Source organism: Loxodonta africana, chromosome 22, assembly GCF_030014295.1.
Source record: "Loxodonta africana isolate mLoxAfr1 chromosome 22, mLoxAfr1.hap2, whole genome shotgun sequence".
NCBI classification, from domain to species: Eukaryota; Metazoa; Chordata; class Mammalia; order Proboscidea; family Elephantidae; genus Loxodonta; species Loxodonta africana.
The window spans coordinates 74,144,329-74,162,926 of NC_087363.1; the positions used below are offsets into that span (position 1 = coordinate 74,144,329).

Genomic DNA, 18,598 nt, shown 5'->3' on the forward strand with positions numbered 1-18,598 from the left:
TAGTTTGTTTGTGTCTCTAAGTCTAAGGTGTGTCTCTTGTAGGCAGCATATAGACGGATCTTGTTTTTTAGTCCATATGTGCCACCGCAGATATGGCTGGAGTTTGCCAACAAGGGCCTATTCTCCCGAAATAGGCCCACACAGGTCCATGCAGAAGGGAAAGGTGCTCAAGGTCCACGGACAGTTTATGCCTGGACAGGAGCCACTTCTGTCCTGAGCTCCCCCAGTTAATGGAGCTGGCAAATTATCTTTTACCCCCAGTTGGAGATTTTTTCCTTCCCCAAGGCTGGGAGGACAGCTGCAGGTGCTCTTTATTGGTGCATTTAGTCCATTTACCTTCAGGGTAATTATGGATAGGTATGAATTTACTGCTATCATTTTGATGTCTTTTTTTGTGTGTTGACAGCTTCTTTTTCCCACTTGATTTTACGTCCTGAGTAGATTTTCTTTATATATTGTCCTTTCCTCATATTTGTTGTTCTGGATTTTGTTTCTGCTGAGTCTATATTTTTCCCTTGTATTGTATTTTGATGAGTAGGATAGCTTGTCTCCTTTGTGGTTACCTTATTATTTACCCTTATTTTTCTAAATTTATAACTAACTTTTATTTCTTTGTATGGCCATATCTTCCTCTCCATATGGAAAGTGTATGATTACGTTTCTTAGTCCCTCATTATTATTTTAATGTTGCCTTCTTTTATATAATAACATCGCTATTACCCTGTTTTGAGCTTGTTTTTTTTAATAATCTTGCTTTGTTTTTTTGGATTTCCCTGTCTGGGTTGACTTCTGGTTGCTCTGCCCAGTGTTCTAGTCTTGGGTCGATACCTGATATTATTGATTTTCTAACCAAAGAACTCCGTTTAGTATTTCTTGTAGTTTTGGTTTGGTTTTTACAAATTCCCTCAACTTGCATTTATCTGGAAATGTCTTAATTTCACCTTCATATTTAAGACACAGTTTTGATGGATATATGATTCTTGGCAGGCAATTTTTTTCCTTCAGTTTTTTAAATATGTCATCCTATTGCCTTCTTGCCTGCATGGTTTCTGCCGAGTAGTCCGAGCTTATTCTTATTGGCTCTCCCTTGTAGGTGACTTTTCTTTTATCCCTCGCTGCTCTTGTAATTGTCTCCTTATCTTTGGTTTTGGCAAGTATGATTATAATATGTCTTGGTGGCTTTCTTTTAACATCTACCTTATGTGGAGTTCAATGAGCATCTTGGATAGATATCTTCTGATCTTTCACAATATCAGGGAAGTTTTCTGCCAACTAATCCTCAACAATTTTCTCTATATTTTCTGTTATCCCTCCCCATTCTGGTACTCCAATCACTCTTATTTCTCTTGATAGAGTCCCATATGACTTTTAAGGTTTCTTCATTTTGTTTAAATTCTTTTATCTGATTTTTCTTCATATATATTAGTGCCAAGTGATTTATCTTCGAGTTCAGAAATTCTAGCTTCTACTTGCTCAATTCTGCTCCTCTGACTCTATTGAGTTGTCTAATTCTGTAATTTTAGTGTTAATCTTCTGAATTTCTGATTGCTGTCTGTCTATGGATTTTTCCAGCGTATTAAACTTTTCATTATGTTCTGGAATAATCTTTCTGATTTCTTCAGTTGCTTTATGTGTGTGTTCCTTGGCTTGTTCTGCATATTGCCTCATTTCCTTCCTGATGTCTTGAAGGGTTAAACTTATATTAAACTTTTGTATTCTGCATCCTGTAATTCCAGGAATGTACTTTCATCTAGAAGATCCCTGGATTCTTTGTTTTGAGAGCCTGTTGACGTGATCACGGACTATTTCTTTATGTGACTTGATATTGACTGTTGTCTACGAGCCATCTATAAGTTATTGTATTAGTGTATCCTGGCTTACTGTGTCATAGCTGCTTGCTTTGTTTTGTTTTGGTATACCCCATGGGTTGCTTGAGTGAGCTAGGTTGATTATTTTTGCCTTTGGAGCTCTGGTGTCCTGTCCCCAGCTGGCTAGAGCTGTTATCAGGTATATCATTCTAGGAATCCATTCAGTTTTCTTGTATGAATTCAGCTCAGGTTTCCAGGTAGCTGATCATCAAGTGTGTGGTACAAGCTCTGTCCCACAGTCTTAGAGGTGCAGGGGTGATTGGTGTACATACCGGTATCTGATTGCAGCAGGGGTCATGCTCTGAATAAGGCAGGGGGCTGAGAACCGGCCCCCAAGTGTCTCTGAGGAAAACGCGTCTCTGTTCCCTAGAGCATGCTCTTGGGTGGGCTCTGCAGAGGGACCGTGGGCACCCAAAGATTTTGTTGTAAGGACGGGAGGTACCAGATATCCCTGGGCCCCTGTCATGGGCGGCTGGGCAACCCAAGCGGAGCCACCAGTCCTTACGTCCCTGTTGTGGGTAGGTGAGTACCTTGTTTAATAGGCAAAGCAATGTCAAAAGTCAAACACCCACCTCTCCACTGCACCGCTGATATGGTTGGAGTTTGCCAACAAGGGCCTATTCTCCCGAAATAGGCCCACACAGGTCTATGCAGAAGGGAAAGGTGCTCAAGGTCCACGGACAGTTTATGCCTGGACAGGAGCCACTTCTGTCCTGAGCTCCCCCAGTTAATGGAGCTGGCAAATTATCTTTTACCCCCAGTTGGAGATTTTTTCCTTCCCCAAGGCTGGGAGGACGGCTGCAGGTGCTCACCAGGGTGTATCTCAGGCCTAGGGATTCAGCCGCTGAATCTGGCTTGGGGGTGGGAGGGGCGCGGTAAAATATACGCAAGTACTTAGCTTTTGGCGAGAGTGCCCTTCAGCTCAGGTGATGGAGGTGTGAGTGGGCTGTGTGGCTGGCTGCTTCTCCCTGAGGAAACGGTGGCCGAACGCTAGGACCAGCCTGCCTCTGCCGCTGCCGCCACCACAGCCAGTCCAGGAATGGTGCCTGAGGGCTCCCCACGATTCAGGTCTGGCAACTCCTCTCCACTTCTGAATGGTCTCTTCCTCCCCCTGCCCCTCAGTTCGTTGTCTAAGCTTGCCTTTGATGCTCAGGGCTCCCAGCTTGTCACAAATATACTCCTTTCACTTGTTTTTTCGGGTCTTTGGTGTAAAGAGGGCTTGATGGAAGCGCCTGTCTATTCCGCCATCTTGGCTCCGCATCAACACCAGTACTTTTAATCTTTGCTGCTCTGACAGGTAAAAAGAAAACGGTGTGTCATTGCTTTATTTACAAAACCAGGAAAATTTCAAAATTGGTATAATTTGGACATTTTTATGAATCAAGGATTTCTTGATATATTAGAGTGGCTATAAAAAAAAAAGTTTTTTTTTTTATATATGTATATATATTAATTGGGAAACCGTGCAATAATAGAGTGGCTTTCAAACTTTTTGATTCTGACTTATAATAATACATTTTGCAATGCAACTCGGTTCGTATACATATACATCATACACACACATATGTATCATGTTTACACATACACGCATATACATCATACACACACATAACGGAAATGAAAATCTAAAAAGCTAATATTTATCTTGACTACGTGGGATGCACTAATATTTTTTTCAGTTTTCTCCTCTACTTTTTTTTTTTTTTAATGCTAGTTGAAAACCACTAAGCGCATTTCACAACTCACTGTTGGGTCTCAGCTCAGAATTTGAAAAACTCTGCATTAAGCCACTATATTAGCTATCTATTTCTATGTAACAAATTGCCACAATTTAAGCAACTTGAAACAACACACATTTATCGTCTTGTAGTTTCTGTGAGGCAGACAGAAGTCTAGACGCAGCTTAGTTGGGTCCTGCATTTAGGGTTTCACAAGAGTGTAAGCAAGGCGTCGGCTGAGGCTGTGGTTTTTATCTGAGGCTCGGACGGGGAAAGGTCTGCTTACAAGCTCATCAGGTTGTTGGCAGAAATCAGTTCCTTGTGGCTGTAGAACAGAAGCCTTCAATGTTTTGCTGGCTGTTGGCCAGTGGTCACCCTCAGCTCCTAGAGGCCACCCACCTTCAGTTCCTTGCCATTTGGGTTTAGTTCCTTAAAGCCAGCAAAGAGGATATTCCAGCAAGAGGGGGCTACAGGCTTATATAACATAATCATCTGCATGTAATTCATGTACATCTCATTGTCTTTGTTGTAGGCTATTGACTAGAAGTAAGTCACAGGTCCTGACCACACTCAGATGAAGAGATCACAGGAGGGCATGAACACCAGGAGGTGGAGACCATGGGGTCCACCTTAACAGTCAGTCCTTCACGGTCTGCCCTAGTACTGCGTAATGGTAGGTAACTAATACAACCACATTCGCTGGAATGTTTGTCTTCATCGGGCACATTTTTTTTTTAACGTATCCAATGATTTTGTTGGGTACACTGGTTTTGAGATGCCATAGAGCCAAAGCAGTCTTCAAATATTTTTTCACTCACAAAGGGAACTAAAAGTGAGATATGCTAATCTTAATCCTTTTCTGCACAGGGATGGTCAGAAAAAATTTTGTTCTAAGAATTGTCCAAGTTTGGGCGGAAGGCAATGAAAAATATCACTGGCACCCTCTGGCTAGTGCATTCCCTCATGCAAGACAAAAATGTTATATGACTATGAGAAGTCTGCTTTGTGAGCATGGGCAGGGGAGGTTTTTTTTTTTTTTTTTTTTGACATTTCAACGACCTTCACATGTACAGTTCAGTGACATTAATTACATAGATCATGTTGCTCAGTGGCCTAGTGGTTAAGTGCTATGGCTGCTAACCAAAGGGTCCACAGTTCCAATCCGCCAAGCGCTCCTTGGCAACTCTATGGGGCAGTTCTATTCTGTCCTATAGGGTCGCTGTGAGTCGGCACTGGGTTTGGTTTTTGGTTTGGTTGCTCAACCATCACCCTTATCCACTCCCAAATTATGCCATCGCCCTTAACAGAAGCTCAGTGTCCGAAAGTGAATTTTTATACCATCTATATGCTTAATGGTATCAGTTCATGTAAGCTCGATACAGCAGGGCTATGTTTCATTCACCAACTGGATGAAAGGAGCAATTTATTGATATCTTTCACTGATAAAGCATATTCCTTTTTTAAAAGGACATCTGGAATTATTTGATCCACACGAAGGTCTGCCCTCATTTTAAAGATGAGTGAATTTAAAAGCCCAGTCGTGGCATGAGTGGTAAGTGGCTGATCTGGGACCGAAATTCACCTCTAAGGTTTGCTCTTTTCACTAGACTATTCCACTTTTGTGGAATCGCCACGGAGTCGGTTCCTAGTCCCAGCGACCCTACAGGACACTGCAGAGCTGCCCCGTAGGGTTTCCAAGGAGAGGCTGGTGGGTTCAAGCTGACGACCTTTTGGGGCCGAACGCTTAACCACTTCGCCTCCGGGGCTCCTTCCTCTCCACAGGGCACCAAATATCTAAGAGAACCAATTTTTTTCGTCTCACTCTAATTAAGTTTGGCGTCATACTGAAAGCTATGAACTCGCTTCTCAGAAAATGCACACACAAAATTCCGAATGCAGCTTCCAGGGCCTCGGGGCCGATGACGCCCCCATGCACGCATCCCCGTCCTTGGAGCCGTTTTCAAGGGCGGAGCCGCCTCCAAGCTCTCCGGCTCGTTAGGAACAGCTTCGGTCATACGCCCCCAAAGGAAGGGATGTGCGCCGCAAGAAGGCGGAGTGGCAACGGCGGCTTCGCTCTGCGTCCCACCTATCACCGCGGGACCCGCCGTGACGGCAGAGCCAGGTAAAGGTGCACGGAGCCGCCCCCCAGCCCCGAGGAACGCGCCCAGGCTCCGGACGCGCCTCGCGGGGGCGCGCACGCTCGGGGCGGGGCGCCGGCGGAGGCGCGGCCCCGGCGCCACTGCTCGGCCTGCACGCCCGCGGGGGGGATCCGCGAGTCATCGATGGCGGCGGCGCGCGCGCTGGGGGCGGGGCGCCGGCGGAAGCGCGGCCCCGGCAGCCACTGCTCGGCCTGCACGCCCGCGGGGGGGATCGCCGAGTCATCGATGGCGGGGGCGCGCGCGCTCGCAGGGCCGCGGGGCCGCGGCCGCGAACTGCAGTCGGCGGCCATCTTCTCTCCCAAGGCGGCTGCTTCCTAGTGCGAGTGCGGGAGTCGCCGCCCCTGTCCGGGCGCCCTTGGCCTCGGCGGCGAGCAGTGGGGAGACTTGAATGAGGGGGGAGGTGAGGAAGGGCCGCCTCCTGCCGCGTACCGTCCCCGTCCTCCTGCTCGCCTCGGCCGCCCCCTCCCCACCCCAGAAGCAGAGGCTGGGCGGGCAGAGCCCCTGAGGGCGGGCGGGCGGGCGCGGGCGCGGGCGCGGGCTCGGCTCGGGCTCGGGCGCGGGCTCGGCTCGGTCCTACGCCCTTCGCCGCCGCCGCCTCCTCCCGGGAGTCGACCGGGCGGCGCCCGCCCTCGCCGCTCCTCCGCCCTCCCCGCCGGCCCCGGGCTCTATTTAGGGGTCAGGATCTCTTCCTAGATGGGATAAGCTGTAAAGATGTTTAGTTTTGAAGGGGATTTCAAAACCAGGCCCAAGGTGTCCCTTGGAGGAGCGAGTAGGAAGGTAAGAGACCAACCTTTCTGTATGTTGTATGTTCTTTAAAACCGTCCAAGAGCGGAGACGCCTTGTGAGCAGAGCCGCGTTTCTGGGTGCGCCGGTCCTCGGGTCGTGTTTTGGCGGCTGGGGTGCCCCTGGAATAAGGCTGTTTCCCACCGCGGACACCCACACCGGGGCGCGCGCCTCGCTCGGCGGGGGTGGGAGCCCACGGCTCCGGCCAGAAGGCGTGCGCCCCGGGCCGGGCTGAGGAGCCCCCTCGCTCGCTGCCGAGCCCAGTGTCCGATGTTGAAGTCGGGTCTGGCGGTTCGAGGCGACCGCTAGCATGTTGCTGCGTTAGGGTGCTGCTTTAAGTCAGCAGTCTGCAGTTCCAGTTTGCGGAGCGCTGCTGGGACCCTGACATGGTAAACCAGGTGGAAGAGCTGGGCGACAGGGTTCTGGGCAGCGAGATTGGTAGGGAGCCAGGGTTCTGGGCAGCGGGATTGGTAGGGAGCCAGGGTTCTGGGCAGTGTGATCGGTAGGGAGCCAGGGTTCTGGGCAGCGGGATCGGTAGGGAGCCAGGGTTCTGGGCAGCGGAATCGGTAAGGAGCCAGGGTTCTGGGCAGCGGGATGAGTAAGGAGCCAGGGTTCTGGGCAGCGGGATGGGTAAGGAGCCAGGGTTCTGGGCAGCGGGATGGGTAAGGAGCCAGGGTTCTGGGCAGCGGGATGGGTAAGGAGCCAGGGTTCTGGGCAGCGGGATGGGTAAGGAGCCAGAGTTCTGGGCAGCGGGATCGGTAGGGAGCCAGGGTTCTGGGCAGCGGGATCGGTAAGGAGCCAGGGTTCTGGGCAGCGCGGTCGGTAAGGAGTCAGGCTTCTGGGCAGCGTGTCTGTAAGGAGCCAGGGTTCTGGGCAGCGTATGGGTAAGGAGCCAGGGTTCTGGGCAGCGGGATGGGTAAGGAGCCAGGGTTCTGGGCAGCGGGATGGGTAAGGAGCCAGGGTTCTGGGCAGCGGGATCGGTAGGGAGCCAGGGTTCTGGGCAGCGGGATCGGTAGGGAGCCAGGGTTCTGGGCAGCGGGATCGGTAGGGAGCCAGGGTTCTGGGCAGCGGGATCGGTAAGGAGCCAGGGTTCTGGGCAGCGGGATGGGTAAGGAGCCAGGGTTCTGGGCAGCGGGATCGGTAGGGAGCCAGGGTACTGGGCAGCAGGATCGGTAAGGAGCCAGGGTTCTGGGCAGCACGGTTGGTAAAGAGTCAGGCTTCTGGGCAGCGTGTCTGTAAGGAGCCAGGGTTCTGGGCAGCGTGTGGGTAAGGAGCCAGGGTTCTGGGCAGCGTGTGGGTAAGGAGCCAGGGTTCTGGGCAGCGTGTCGGTAAGGAGCCAGGGTTCTGGGCAGCGGGATCGGTAGGGAGCCAGGGTTCTGGGCAGCGAGATCGGTAGGGAGCCAGGGTTCTGGGCAGCGGGATCGGTAGGGTGCCAGAGTTCTGGGCAGTGTGATTGGTAGGGAACCAGGGTTCTGGGCAGTGTGATCGGTAGGGAGCCCGGGTTCTCAGCAGTGTGATCGGTAGGGAGCCAGGGTTCTCAGCAGCGGGATCGACAGGGAGCCAGGGTTCTGGGCAGCGGGGTCAGTAAGGAGTCAGGCTTCTGGGCAGCGTGTCTGTAAGGAGCCAGGGTTCTGGGCAGCGTGTTGGTAAGGAGCCAGGGTTCTTGGCAGCGGGATCGGTACACGGAACAGGGTTCTGGGCAGTGGGATCGATAGGGAGCCAGGGTTCTGGGCAGCGGGATCGGTAGGGAGCCAGGGTTCTGGGCAGCGGGATCGGTAGGGAGCCAGGGTTCTGGGCAGCGGGATCAGTAGGGAGCCACGGTTCTGGGCAGCGTGTTGGTAAGGAGCCAGGGTTCTGGGCAGTGTGTCGGTAGGGAGCCAGGGTTCTGGGCAGTGTGATCGGCAGGGAGCCAGGGTTCTGGGCAGCGGGGTCAGTAAGGAGTCAGGCTTCTGGGCAGCATGTCTGTAAGGAGCCAGGGTTCTGGGCAGCGGGATGAGTAAGGAGCCAGGGTTCTGGGCAGTGGGATCAGTAGGGAGCCATGATTCTGAGCAGCGATATTGGCAAGGAACAAGGCTTCTGCGCAGCAGGATCAGTAGGGAGCCAGGGTTCCGGGCAGCGAGATTGGTAAGGAACCCCTGGGTTCCGGGCGGTGGGATCGGTAAGGTCAGTGTTCTGGGCAGTGTGATCGGTAGGGAGCCAGGGCCCTGGGCAGCCTGATCGGTAAGGAGCCAGGGTTCTGGGCAGCTTGATCAGTAGGGAGCCAGGGTTCTGGGCAGTGTGATCGGTAGGGAGCCAGGGCTCTGGGCAGCAAGATCGGTAGGGAGCCAGAGTTTTGGGCAGCATGATCAGTAGGGAGCCAGGGTTCTGGGTAGCGAGATAGGTAAAGAGCCAGGCTTTTGGCAGCGGGATCGGTAAGGAGCCAGGGTTCTGGGCAGCGTGTTGGTAAGGAGCCAGAGTTCTGGGCAGTGGGATCGGTAAGGAGCCAGGGTCCTGGACAGCAGGATCGGTAAGGAACCAGGGTTCTGGGCAGTGTGATCGGTAAGGAGCCAGGGTTCTGGGCAGTGTGATCGGTAGGGAGCCAGGGTTCTGGGCAGCAGGATCGGGAAGGAGGCAGGGTTCTGGGCAGTGTGTCGGTGAGGAGCCAGGGTTCTGAGCAGTGTGGCGGTAGGGAGCCAGGGTTCTGGGCAGCGGGATTGGCAGGGAGCCAGGGTTCTGGGCAGCGGGGTCAGTAAGGAGTCAGGCTTCTGGGCAGCGTGTCTGTAAGGAGCCAGAGTTCTGGGCAGTGGGATCGGTAAGGAGCTGGGGTCCTGGGCAGCGGGATTGGTAAGGAGCCAGGGTTCTGGGCAGTGTGATCGGTAGGGAGCCAGAGTTCTGGGCAGCGGGATCGGGAAGGAGGCAGGGTTCTGGGCAGTGAGATCGGTAAGGAGCCAGGGTTCTGGGTAGTGTGTTGGTAAGGAGCCAGGGTCTGGGCAGTGTGATTGGTAGGGAGCCAGGGTTCTGGGCATTGTGATCGGTAGGGAGCCAGGGTTCTGGGCATTGTGATCGGTAGGGAGCCAGGGTTCTGGGCAGTGTGTTGGTAGGGAGCCAGGGTTCTGGGCATTGTGATCGGTAGGGAGCCAGGGTTCTGGGCAGTGTGTTGGTAGGGAGCCAGGGTTCTGGGCAGTGTGTTGGTAGGGAGCCAGGGTTCTGGGCATTGTGATCGGTAAGGAGCCAGGGTTCTGGGCAGCTGGATGGGTAAGGAGCCAGGGTTCTGGGCATTGTGATCGGTAGGGAGCCAGGGTTCTGGGCAGTGTGTTGGTAGGGAGCCAGGGTTCTGGGCAGCTGGATGGGTAAGGAGCCAGGGTTCTGGGCAGTGTGATCGGTAGGGAGCCAGGGTTCTGGGCAGCTGGATGGGTAAGGAGCCAGGGTTCTGGGCATTGTGATCGGTAGGGAGCCAGGGTTCTGGGCAGTGTGTTGGTAGGGAGCCAGGGTTCTGGGCAGCTGGATGGGTAAGGAGCCAGGGTTCTGGGCATTGTGATCGGTAGGGAGCCAGGGTTCTGGGCAGTGTGTTGGTAGGGAGCCAGGGTTCTGGGCAGCTGGATGGGTAAGGAGCCAGGGTTCTGGGCAGTGTGATCGGTAGGGAGCCAGGGTTCTGGGCAGCTGGATGGGTAAGGAGCCAGGGTTCTGGGCTTTGTGATCGGTAGGGAGCCAGGGTTCTGGGCAGTGTGTTGGTAGGGAGCCAGGGTTCTGGGCATTGTGATCGGTAAGGAGCCAGGGTTCTGGGCAGCTGGATGGGTAAGGAGCCAGGATTCTGGGCATTGTGATCGGTAGGGAGCCAGGGTTCTGGGCAGTGTGTTGGTAGGGAGCCAGGGTTCTGGGCAGCTGGATGGGTAAGGAGCCAGGGTTCTGGGCAGTGTGATCGGTAGGGAGCCAGGGTTCTGGGCAGTGTGTTGGCAGGGAGCCACTTCCTGAAATCGGACGGTGATTTTTTCGGTGTAGCCGGTGTCGGCGGGAGGTGTTTACATCACTAGGGAGGCCGAACGTGGATGCTGCTTCGGTAATGAGAGCAGAAAGCCTGCGCAGATATTTCCTTTTTTTTTTTTATTTAAAAGATCTTGAAGGAAGGGCTCATATAAAGGTCTTTGTATATTAGAAAAAAAAAAAAAAAAGATTAGAGTCACCAATAATTTCTATTCATTACATTTCAGAATCTGCAAGTATGCTGAATGTGTAGAGTACTTTAAAGTTAGGTCGTGAAAAAAAACTTTGGCACATTTTTTATATTAAAGGTGAAGTGACTCTTAGACGAGACAGAGAGCAGAATGTTCCCTTGCAGAAACGCTCTTTACTTTATCACACTTGACATAATGATTTTAAAATATTACCTAAAGATTATTTTCTATTGTAGAAAATAAAAAGCAGTATGTGTTTTTAATATCAATAATCCCTGAAATTGGAGCAGATGTTCTCCTAATTAGGACCCTGTTTGAATCTCAGAGTATAAGAATTAGTCTTTATTAGTTTTTTGGAAACATATTTCTGAGGAGGCTTTAGGACATTTTTGTATTATGATTGGTCATATGATTATTCTTATGATAATTGTCGAGGATAAGGGTGGACAAACTATGATTGTCCTGCTCTCCCCCGATTCTAAAATTCTCAGCTGTCCATTTTTGATGAGTGATACCTGCCGATACAGTGGAATTGCTAACAAGTAATAGAGCAACAGAAACTCTGGTGGCGTAGTGGTTAAGTGCTATGGCTGCTAACCAAAGGGTCAGCAGCTCGAATCCGCCAGGTGCTCCTGGGAAACTCTGTGGGGCAGTTCTGCTCTGTCCTGTAGGGTCGCTGTGAGTCGGAATCGACTCGACGGCACTGGGTTTGGTTTTGGTTAATACAGCATCATTGTTGGCATTGCTTCTGCCGTTTGCTTTCCACCACTTCTCTACTCAACTGGCCCGTGAATCCCTTTTCTGCCTGTGTTTTCGTTTTACCAAATTAAAAATAAAAGCATGGACCCTATGGCTGGAAAGCTTGAGAAGTTTAATTGAATTCATTTTAGCTGCTTGTTTACCAAAGATTTTTAAAAATGCATTTGCTTATTATTTTCACTTAATAACTGTGGGTTGGTATATGACCCCGAATGGATGATTAAGTGCAAGTAGGGAATATACTTTTTTTTTTTTTTAATGTGCCGTGAAGGTGTATGTATGATGTTCCCTTGGGGTAGAGAAAGGGAACCTGGTTGGGGAGTTGGGAGAGAAACGTGCTGATAGTTTTTAACTTTGTATGATAGTTATTGGGTTCTTCAAGCATTATCTTCTGTTGTGCCTCTTCCAGTCAGACCAAAAAAAAAAAAAATCAAACCCATTGCTGTGAAGTTGATCCCAACTCATAGCAACCCTACGGGACAGAGTAGAACTGCCCCGTAGGGTTTCCAAGGTGGATTCAAACTGCCAGCCTTTTGCTTAGTAGCCGAGTTCTTAGCCACTACACTACAGATGAGCAGTATTGAAGTAGGGAGGAGTCAAAAGGTAGTTTGTGTTGGTAGGAAGTAGGTACTGTGCAGGGGTGGCAGTTACTTCCTGGCATTTAGGGGCTGATGTGTTCGTGAAAATTTCGCATGGAGTGAAAGGGCTTTTGTAGTTAGAAGAGACTTCAGGAAGCTGCAGGGCCACATCTATTTTACAAGTTTGGAAGGTGAGATAGATAGAAGTAGAGTGCTTGCCAGTCACACTGCAAGTTAGCGGCAGAATACCAGCTTAAAATCCATGTCACTTCATTATATAAGATCTTGTAACTTCTGTTACAGATAATGCTCTAGCATGTCCTGCCACTGTGGGTGTTGATCCTTGTTTTTCAGCAAGTAATACATTTCTCTTCAGAGGAAAGGAGTTATCTATTGATCAGAATCTCAATATCTTGCTTTTTTAACTGAGCAAAGAATTTTCTTTCTTTTTATTGAGGCATGAATGTATATACAGTGAAGTTCCCAAATATCAAGTGTACATGCTTTAGTTCAGGTTTCCTAGAAGAGCCTGAGAATGAGATTCTTGATACAAGTGATCTTGAAGAGTAAAAGGAGTGAGGGAAGCCAGATAAGGCTGGGGAAAAGCCAAGCAAGGGTGTCTTCTCAGCTGAAGTCCAGGGAACTCAGTAGCATGGCTGGCATCCCAGAGTTGTTCCCTCTTGAGCCAAGGGACTGATATTTTGTACCCCAGTATGAGCTAATCCACATTCTGCTGGATCACCTTTCTTTGGAATTGGCACAAGTGTGGATCTCTTCCAGTTGGTTGGCTATGTACTTGTCTTCCAAATTTCTTGACATGGACAGGTGAGCACTTCCAGCATTGCATCCATTTGTTGGAACATCTCAATTGACATTCCATCAATTCCTGGAGCCTTGTTTTTCCCTAATGCCTTCAGTGCAGCTTAGACTTCTCCCTTCGGTGTCATCGGTTCTTGATCATGTCCTACCTCCTGAAATGGTTGAATGTTGATCAGTTTTTTTTTTGGTACAGTGACTGTGTATTCCTTCCATCTTTTGATGCTTCCTGTGCTGTTCAATATATTGTCCATAGCGTCCAGCAAAATTGCAATTTGAGGCTTGAATTTTTTCTTTATTTCTTTCTACCCTTTGAAATCTTCTGTTAAGCTGTTTTACTTCATCATTTCTTCTATTCGCTTTAGCTACTGTATGTTGAAAATAAAGTTTCAGAGTCTCTTCTGACATCCATTTTGGTCTTTTCTTTCTTGTCTTTTTAATGACCTTTTGCTTTCTTGACATAAGTATTGGCAAGGAGGTGGAGCAACTGAAAGTCTCATATATTGCTGGAGTGTGAAGCAGACTCTTAGGAAAACTGCTTCACAGTATGTGCTAGAGTTAAACGTAGGTGTAACTCATGACAAAAGGACAGACAGCCACCGCTCATTTATCATAAGTTAAGCGTATGTTTAACTCTAGTGCACGCAGGGAAGCCATTTTCTTCAGCGCCTGTTCACACTCCAGCCGTGTATGAGACTTTCCGTTGCTCCATACCCTTGCCAGTTTTGGGTATTATAAGTCCTTTATATTTTGACACTTCTGATGAGGATGTAGTGACATTTCATTGTGATTTTAAGTTTCCTGACAACTAATGATTTTGAGCAGCTACATGTAGTGGTTTTCCTCAATTCTCTTTGTTGCTACCTAAAAAAAAAAAAGCTATTAGGATCTTTCCCCCATTGTCTTAAAATAGTCTTTGAAATCTTCCTTTTTTTCCTGACATTAGTGGAAAACTGAATACTTACCACTCATTGAATAAATTTTTTTCCCCCAAAATTAAACGAACATTTCGTGTGTTTATTATTTGTAAAGGCTCTGGGTCATGGCAGTTGGTTAAATGTTCTGTGTAGGATCTGAAAAATAAGAAAAAGTCCTTGCCCTCAAGGAGTTTATAATCTTGTTGGGGAGTTAAGACTTAACTAAAAGTTCAATAACAATAGACAGTAATTAAATACGTTTTGGATTTCCCATGGGGCTGATACAGGAGGAGTTAGAGTTTGAGGTTGGTCTTGAAGAATGGGTAGGTGGAAAACAATAGTATTTCAGGCATATGGAAGATACACATGGAGAAGTTATATACTGGGTTTCATTGATTATAAGTCACAGAAGTTTTCACTTTTTAATATTTCTGAAATCAGGATACCTCTCGATGGAATGACATAGTTTAACCAGCAATATTTTTTTTCTTTTTTGGTAGTACACAGGAAAATATCTTAAGGGTCATTTGGTTGTAAGTAAAGAAATCCATTGAACTGGCCCAGTATATGCTCCCTCACCCCCCCAAAACAAACAAACAACAGAGAGAGAGAAGAAAGGAATTTATTAGAAGAGTTATGATGGCATCTTACAGAATGTTAAAGCCAGAAATATAACTAGATGCCAAGACATCAGCACCAAGGTCGTTATTCAGTCTTTCTTCCTGGGCTGCATGGTCTCCTTTTTCCATCTCCTTCCGTCTTGTCTCTCTACTGATTGACTTTCCCTTATTCACTTGCACATCTTCTTTGCCTTTTATGATTTCCTTCTTCAGGTGTCAATTTCAAATTCTCAAGAAAGATAATGTGATTGGCCTGGCTTAGGTTTCCACCTGAGAAGCTGAATCTGGGGAGGGAATTGGAGTCTTTTGGTACAGTCTAGATATGTGTGAAGGGTGAGGGTAGGTTCTCCAAAAAGAGGAAGCGGTTGTTGAAGGGTATGTCTAGGTTCTGTGTAAGGGCACCCTAAAAATGAGTCACTTGGCCTAACTAAAATGGCTGACACATGGTCTGGCTCAGACTCCATTTTGTCTTAGGCTCCACTTCTTTTTCTGAGAAAGTAGCTCATGACTGTTGCTGGGCAAACAAGGGAGGGGCAGCTTTTTAGTATGTGTAAAATAGATTAACCAAAGGCCCCCAATAGGAGGTGTTCATCCTCTCTTATCTTGCTAGTCGTGTATCCTCTGCAGCCCTTAACTGAATGTTTTTCTTCTGCTTTTGGTCTTTCAAGAAGTGTCATATCTTAGGCCACCTGGACGTTAGATTGTCTTGCTGAAAAGTTTCTGCTTTCCACTATGAATATCTCTTCTCAGCTCCAGCAAAATGGAGTAGTTTGTAACTGCCTGATTGTTCTTTGCTACCCAGATTCCTTTGGGTAGCAAAGAATTGCTGTATTCCTCAATAAATCTCTTTTGCTTTTACTTTAAAGAGACTCAGTAATGTTGCTTTATGACAGTTCTTATGGGACATAGGTGGGAATGTTTACCAGGCAGTTGGATCGTACACATGTGAAACTCCATGGAAAAGTCTGGGTTAGAGATGCATATTTGGGAGTTAGCAGCTAAGTGACTTGGAGTGAAAGCACTTAGAAAGGGTCTGGAGTTTGGGATGTAGAGGGATTTCTGGGGTACTACAACATTTAATAAGTTTTGGGACAGGGGAACTAATGAAAGAATCATAGGTCAGAGTGGTAGGAGGGCAGTAGTGGTATCCAGGGAAGAGTTTCAGAAAAAAGCAATGCTAAGTACTTCAGAGATGTAGTGAGGTAAATGCTAACAATATATTGAATTTTGAAAAACGAAGAATTTGGTGACATTAGATACAGCTATAACCATATAAAACCCCTTGCTGTCGAGTCGATTCCAACTCATAGTAACCCTATAGGACAGAGTAGAACTGCCCCATGGCATTTCCAAGGAGGGCCTGGAGGATTTGAACTGCCGACCTTTTGGTTAGCAGCTGTAGCTCTTAACCACTATGCCACCAGGGTTTCCAGATACAGCTGTATGAGTTGGAATTGACTCGACACCAATGGAATTCTGTAGGGTATTAGGTTTTTCTGCTGAAAGTCTGGTTGCAGCTTACTGCAGAGTTGAGGGGAAGTCAAAAAGTAGGTAGAAAAGGACCAGAATAACCTTGGATGCCAGATAGAGGGAAATTCAGGGTGTATGAAAAATTTTTGTTTGTTTTTTAGAATAGGAGAAAATTGAGCAAATTTATAGACTATAGGAGGAGCCGGTAGAGAGGAGGCAGAGGTTGAAAATAGAAGAAAGAAAGGAGTTGAGTGACTTTCAGGGTCCTGAAGGAGGCAGGAGGGTGAAGAAATCAGTTGTGAGCAGGAAGAAGGAAATATTTTGAGATTTAAAGGAAAAAAGGTGGGGATGGGTGTGGACATAAAGTGTATGCTGGTTGTTGTTAGGTTCTGTTGAGTCGGTTCCGACGCATAGCGACCCCAGGTACAACAGAATGAAACACTGCCAGGTCCTGGGCCATCCTCACAATCGTGGTTATGTGTGAGGCCATTGTTGCAGGCGCTGTGTCAGTTTGTCTCTTTGAGGGTCTCTTTTTCGCTCACCCTCTACCTTACCAAGCATGATGTCCTTCTCCAGGGACTTGTCCCTCCTGATGTAACATCCAAAGTACTTGAGATGAAGTCCCTCCATCTGCGGTTCCAAGGAGCATTCTGACTGTATTTTTTCTAAGATTTGTTCAGCCCCGTAATTCAGAGGTATCAATTCTGCTTTGGCCTTCTTTATTCGTTGTCCACCTTTCGATTGCATATGAAGTGATTGAAAATATCATGGCTTGCGTTAGGTGCACCTTAGTCTTCAAGGTGACATCTTTGCTTTTCAACACTTTAAAGAGGTCTTTTGCAGCAGATTTGCCCAGTGCCATATGTCGTTTGGTTTCTTGACTGCTGCTTCCACGGGTGTTGATAGTGGATCCAAGTAAAATGAAATCCATGACAACTTCAGTCTGTTCTCCGTTTATCATAATGTTGCTTATTGGTCCAGCTGTGAAAATTATTGCCTACTTTATGTTGAAGTGTAACCCATACTTCATCGGTAAGTGCTTCAAGTCCTCTTTGCTTCTGCAGGCAAGATTGTGTCATCAGCATATTGCGGATAGTTAAGGAGCCTTCCTCCAATTATGATGCCACATTCTTCTTCATATCGTCCAGCTTCTCAAATCATTTGCTCAGCATAAAGATTGAATAAGTACGATGAAAGGATACAACCCTGGTGCACACCTTACCTGACTTTAAACCATGCATTATCCCTTGTTCTGTTCAGACATCTGCCTCTTGGTCTGTGTATGGGTTCTGTATGAGTACAGTTAAGTGTTCAGGAATTCCCATTCTTTGCAATGTTATCCGTAATTTGTTAGGATCCACACAGTTGAAAGAAGATGGAAAGAATACATAGAGACATTATACCAAAAAGAATTGGTTGATGTTCAACCATTTCAAGAGGTAGCATATGATCAGGAACCAAGATCATATGCTACTTCTTGAAGAAGTCCAAGCTGCACTTGAAGGCATTGGCGTAAACAAGGCTCCAGGAATTGATGGAATATCAATTGAGAAGTTTTAACAAACTGATGCAGCACTGGAAGCGCTCACTTGTCTATGCCAGGAGATTTGGAAGACAGCTCCCTGGCCAACTCACTGGAAGAGATCCATATTTATGCCTATTCCCAAGATGTGTGATGCAACCAAATGCAGAAATTATCGAACAATGTCATTAATATCACATGCAAGTAGAATTTTGCTGAAGATCATTCAGAAGCAACTGCAGCAGTATATTGACAGGGAACTGCCATAAATTCAGGCCAGATTCAGAAGAGGACGTGGAACCAGAGTTATCATGGTTAATGTCAGATGGATCCTGGCTGAAAACAGAGAATACCAGAAAGATGTTTACCTGTGTTTTATTGACTATGCAAAGGCATTCACCTGTGTGAATCATAACAAATGATGGGTAACATTGCAAAGAATGGAAATTCCAGAACACTAAATTGTGCTCACGAGGAACCTGCACAAGAGATCAGACAGAACAAGGGGATACTGCATGGTTTAAAGTCAGGACAGTGAGCACTTCCAGCAATGCAACCATTTGTTTAAACATCTCAGTTATTATTCTGTCAATTCCTGTAGCCTTGTTTTTCGCCAGTATCTTCAGTGCAGCTTGGATTTTCCTTCAGTACCATCGGTTCTTGCTCATATGCTACTTCCTGAAATGGTTGAATGTCAACCAGTTCTTTTTGGTACAGTGACTCTGTGTATTCCCTCCATCATCTTTTGATGCTTCCTAGGTCATTCAATATTTTGCCCATAGAGTCTTTCAGTATTGCAGCTTGAGACTTGAATTATTTCTTCAGCTCTTTCAGCTTGAGAAATGTGAAGCATGTTCTTCCCTTTTGATTTTCTAACTCCAAGTCTTTGCACATTTCATTACAACACTTTGTCTTCTTGAGCTGCCCTTTGAAATCTTCTGTTCACCTCTTTTACTTCATCATTTCTTCTTTAGCTGCTCTATGTTCAAGAACAGGTTTCAGAGTCTCTTCTGACATCCATTTTGGTCTTTTCTTTTTTTCCTGTCTTTTTAATGGCTTATTGCTTTCTTCATGTATAATGTCCTTGATGTCATCCCACAGTTCATTTGGTCTTCAGTCATTAGTGTTCAGTGCATCAAGTCATTTCTTGAGATGGTCTCTAAATTCAGATGGGATATACTCAAGAGCTCTTGTGGACTTATTTTACTTTTCTTCAGCTTCAACTTGAACTTGCATG

At 47.5% G+C, this 18,598-nt stretch overlaps 1 protein-coding gene and 1 long non-coding RNA gene across 3 annotated transcripts in view; one reads left to right on the top strand and one right to left on the bottom strand.

Annotated features, from left to right (window-relative positions):
- Positions 1–1,382: 1,382 nt before the first annotated feature.
- Positions 1,383–6,670, bottom strand: LOC135228505 (uncharacterized). The gene is made up of 2 exons (XR_010319075.1): positions 6,536–6,670; positions 1,383–3,158 (listed from the first exon to the last, which is right to left on the bottom strand). It is a non-coding gene; the product is annotated as an uncharacterized LOC135228505 (long non-coding RNA).
- UBE3C (ubiquitin protein ligase E3C) overlaps positions 6,324–18,598 on the top strand; it is a 210,675-nt gene continuing 198,400 nt past the window's right edge. For both annotated transcript variants that reach the window (XM_064275135.1, XM_064275137.1), the window contains exon 1: positions 6,324–6,522. In XM_064275135.1, the coding sequence (XP_064131205.1) occupies positions 6,457–6,522 (66 nt within the window). In that variant the 5' untranslated portion in view covers positions 6,324–6,456. The remainder of the gene's footprint in view (positions 6,523–18,598) is intronic.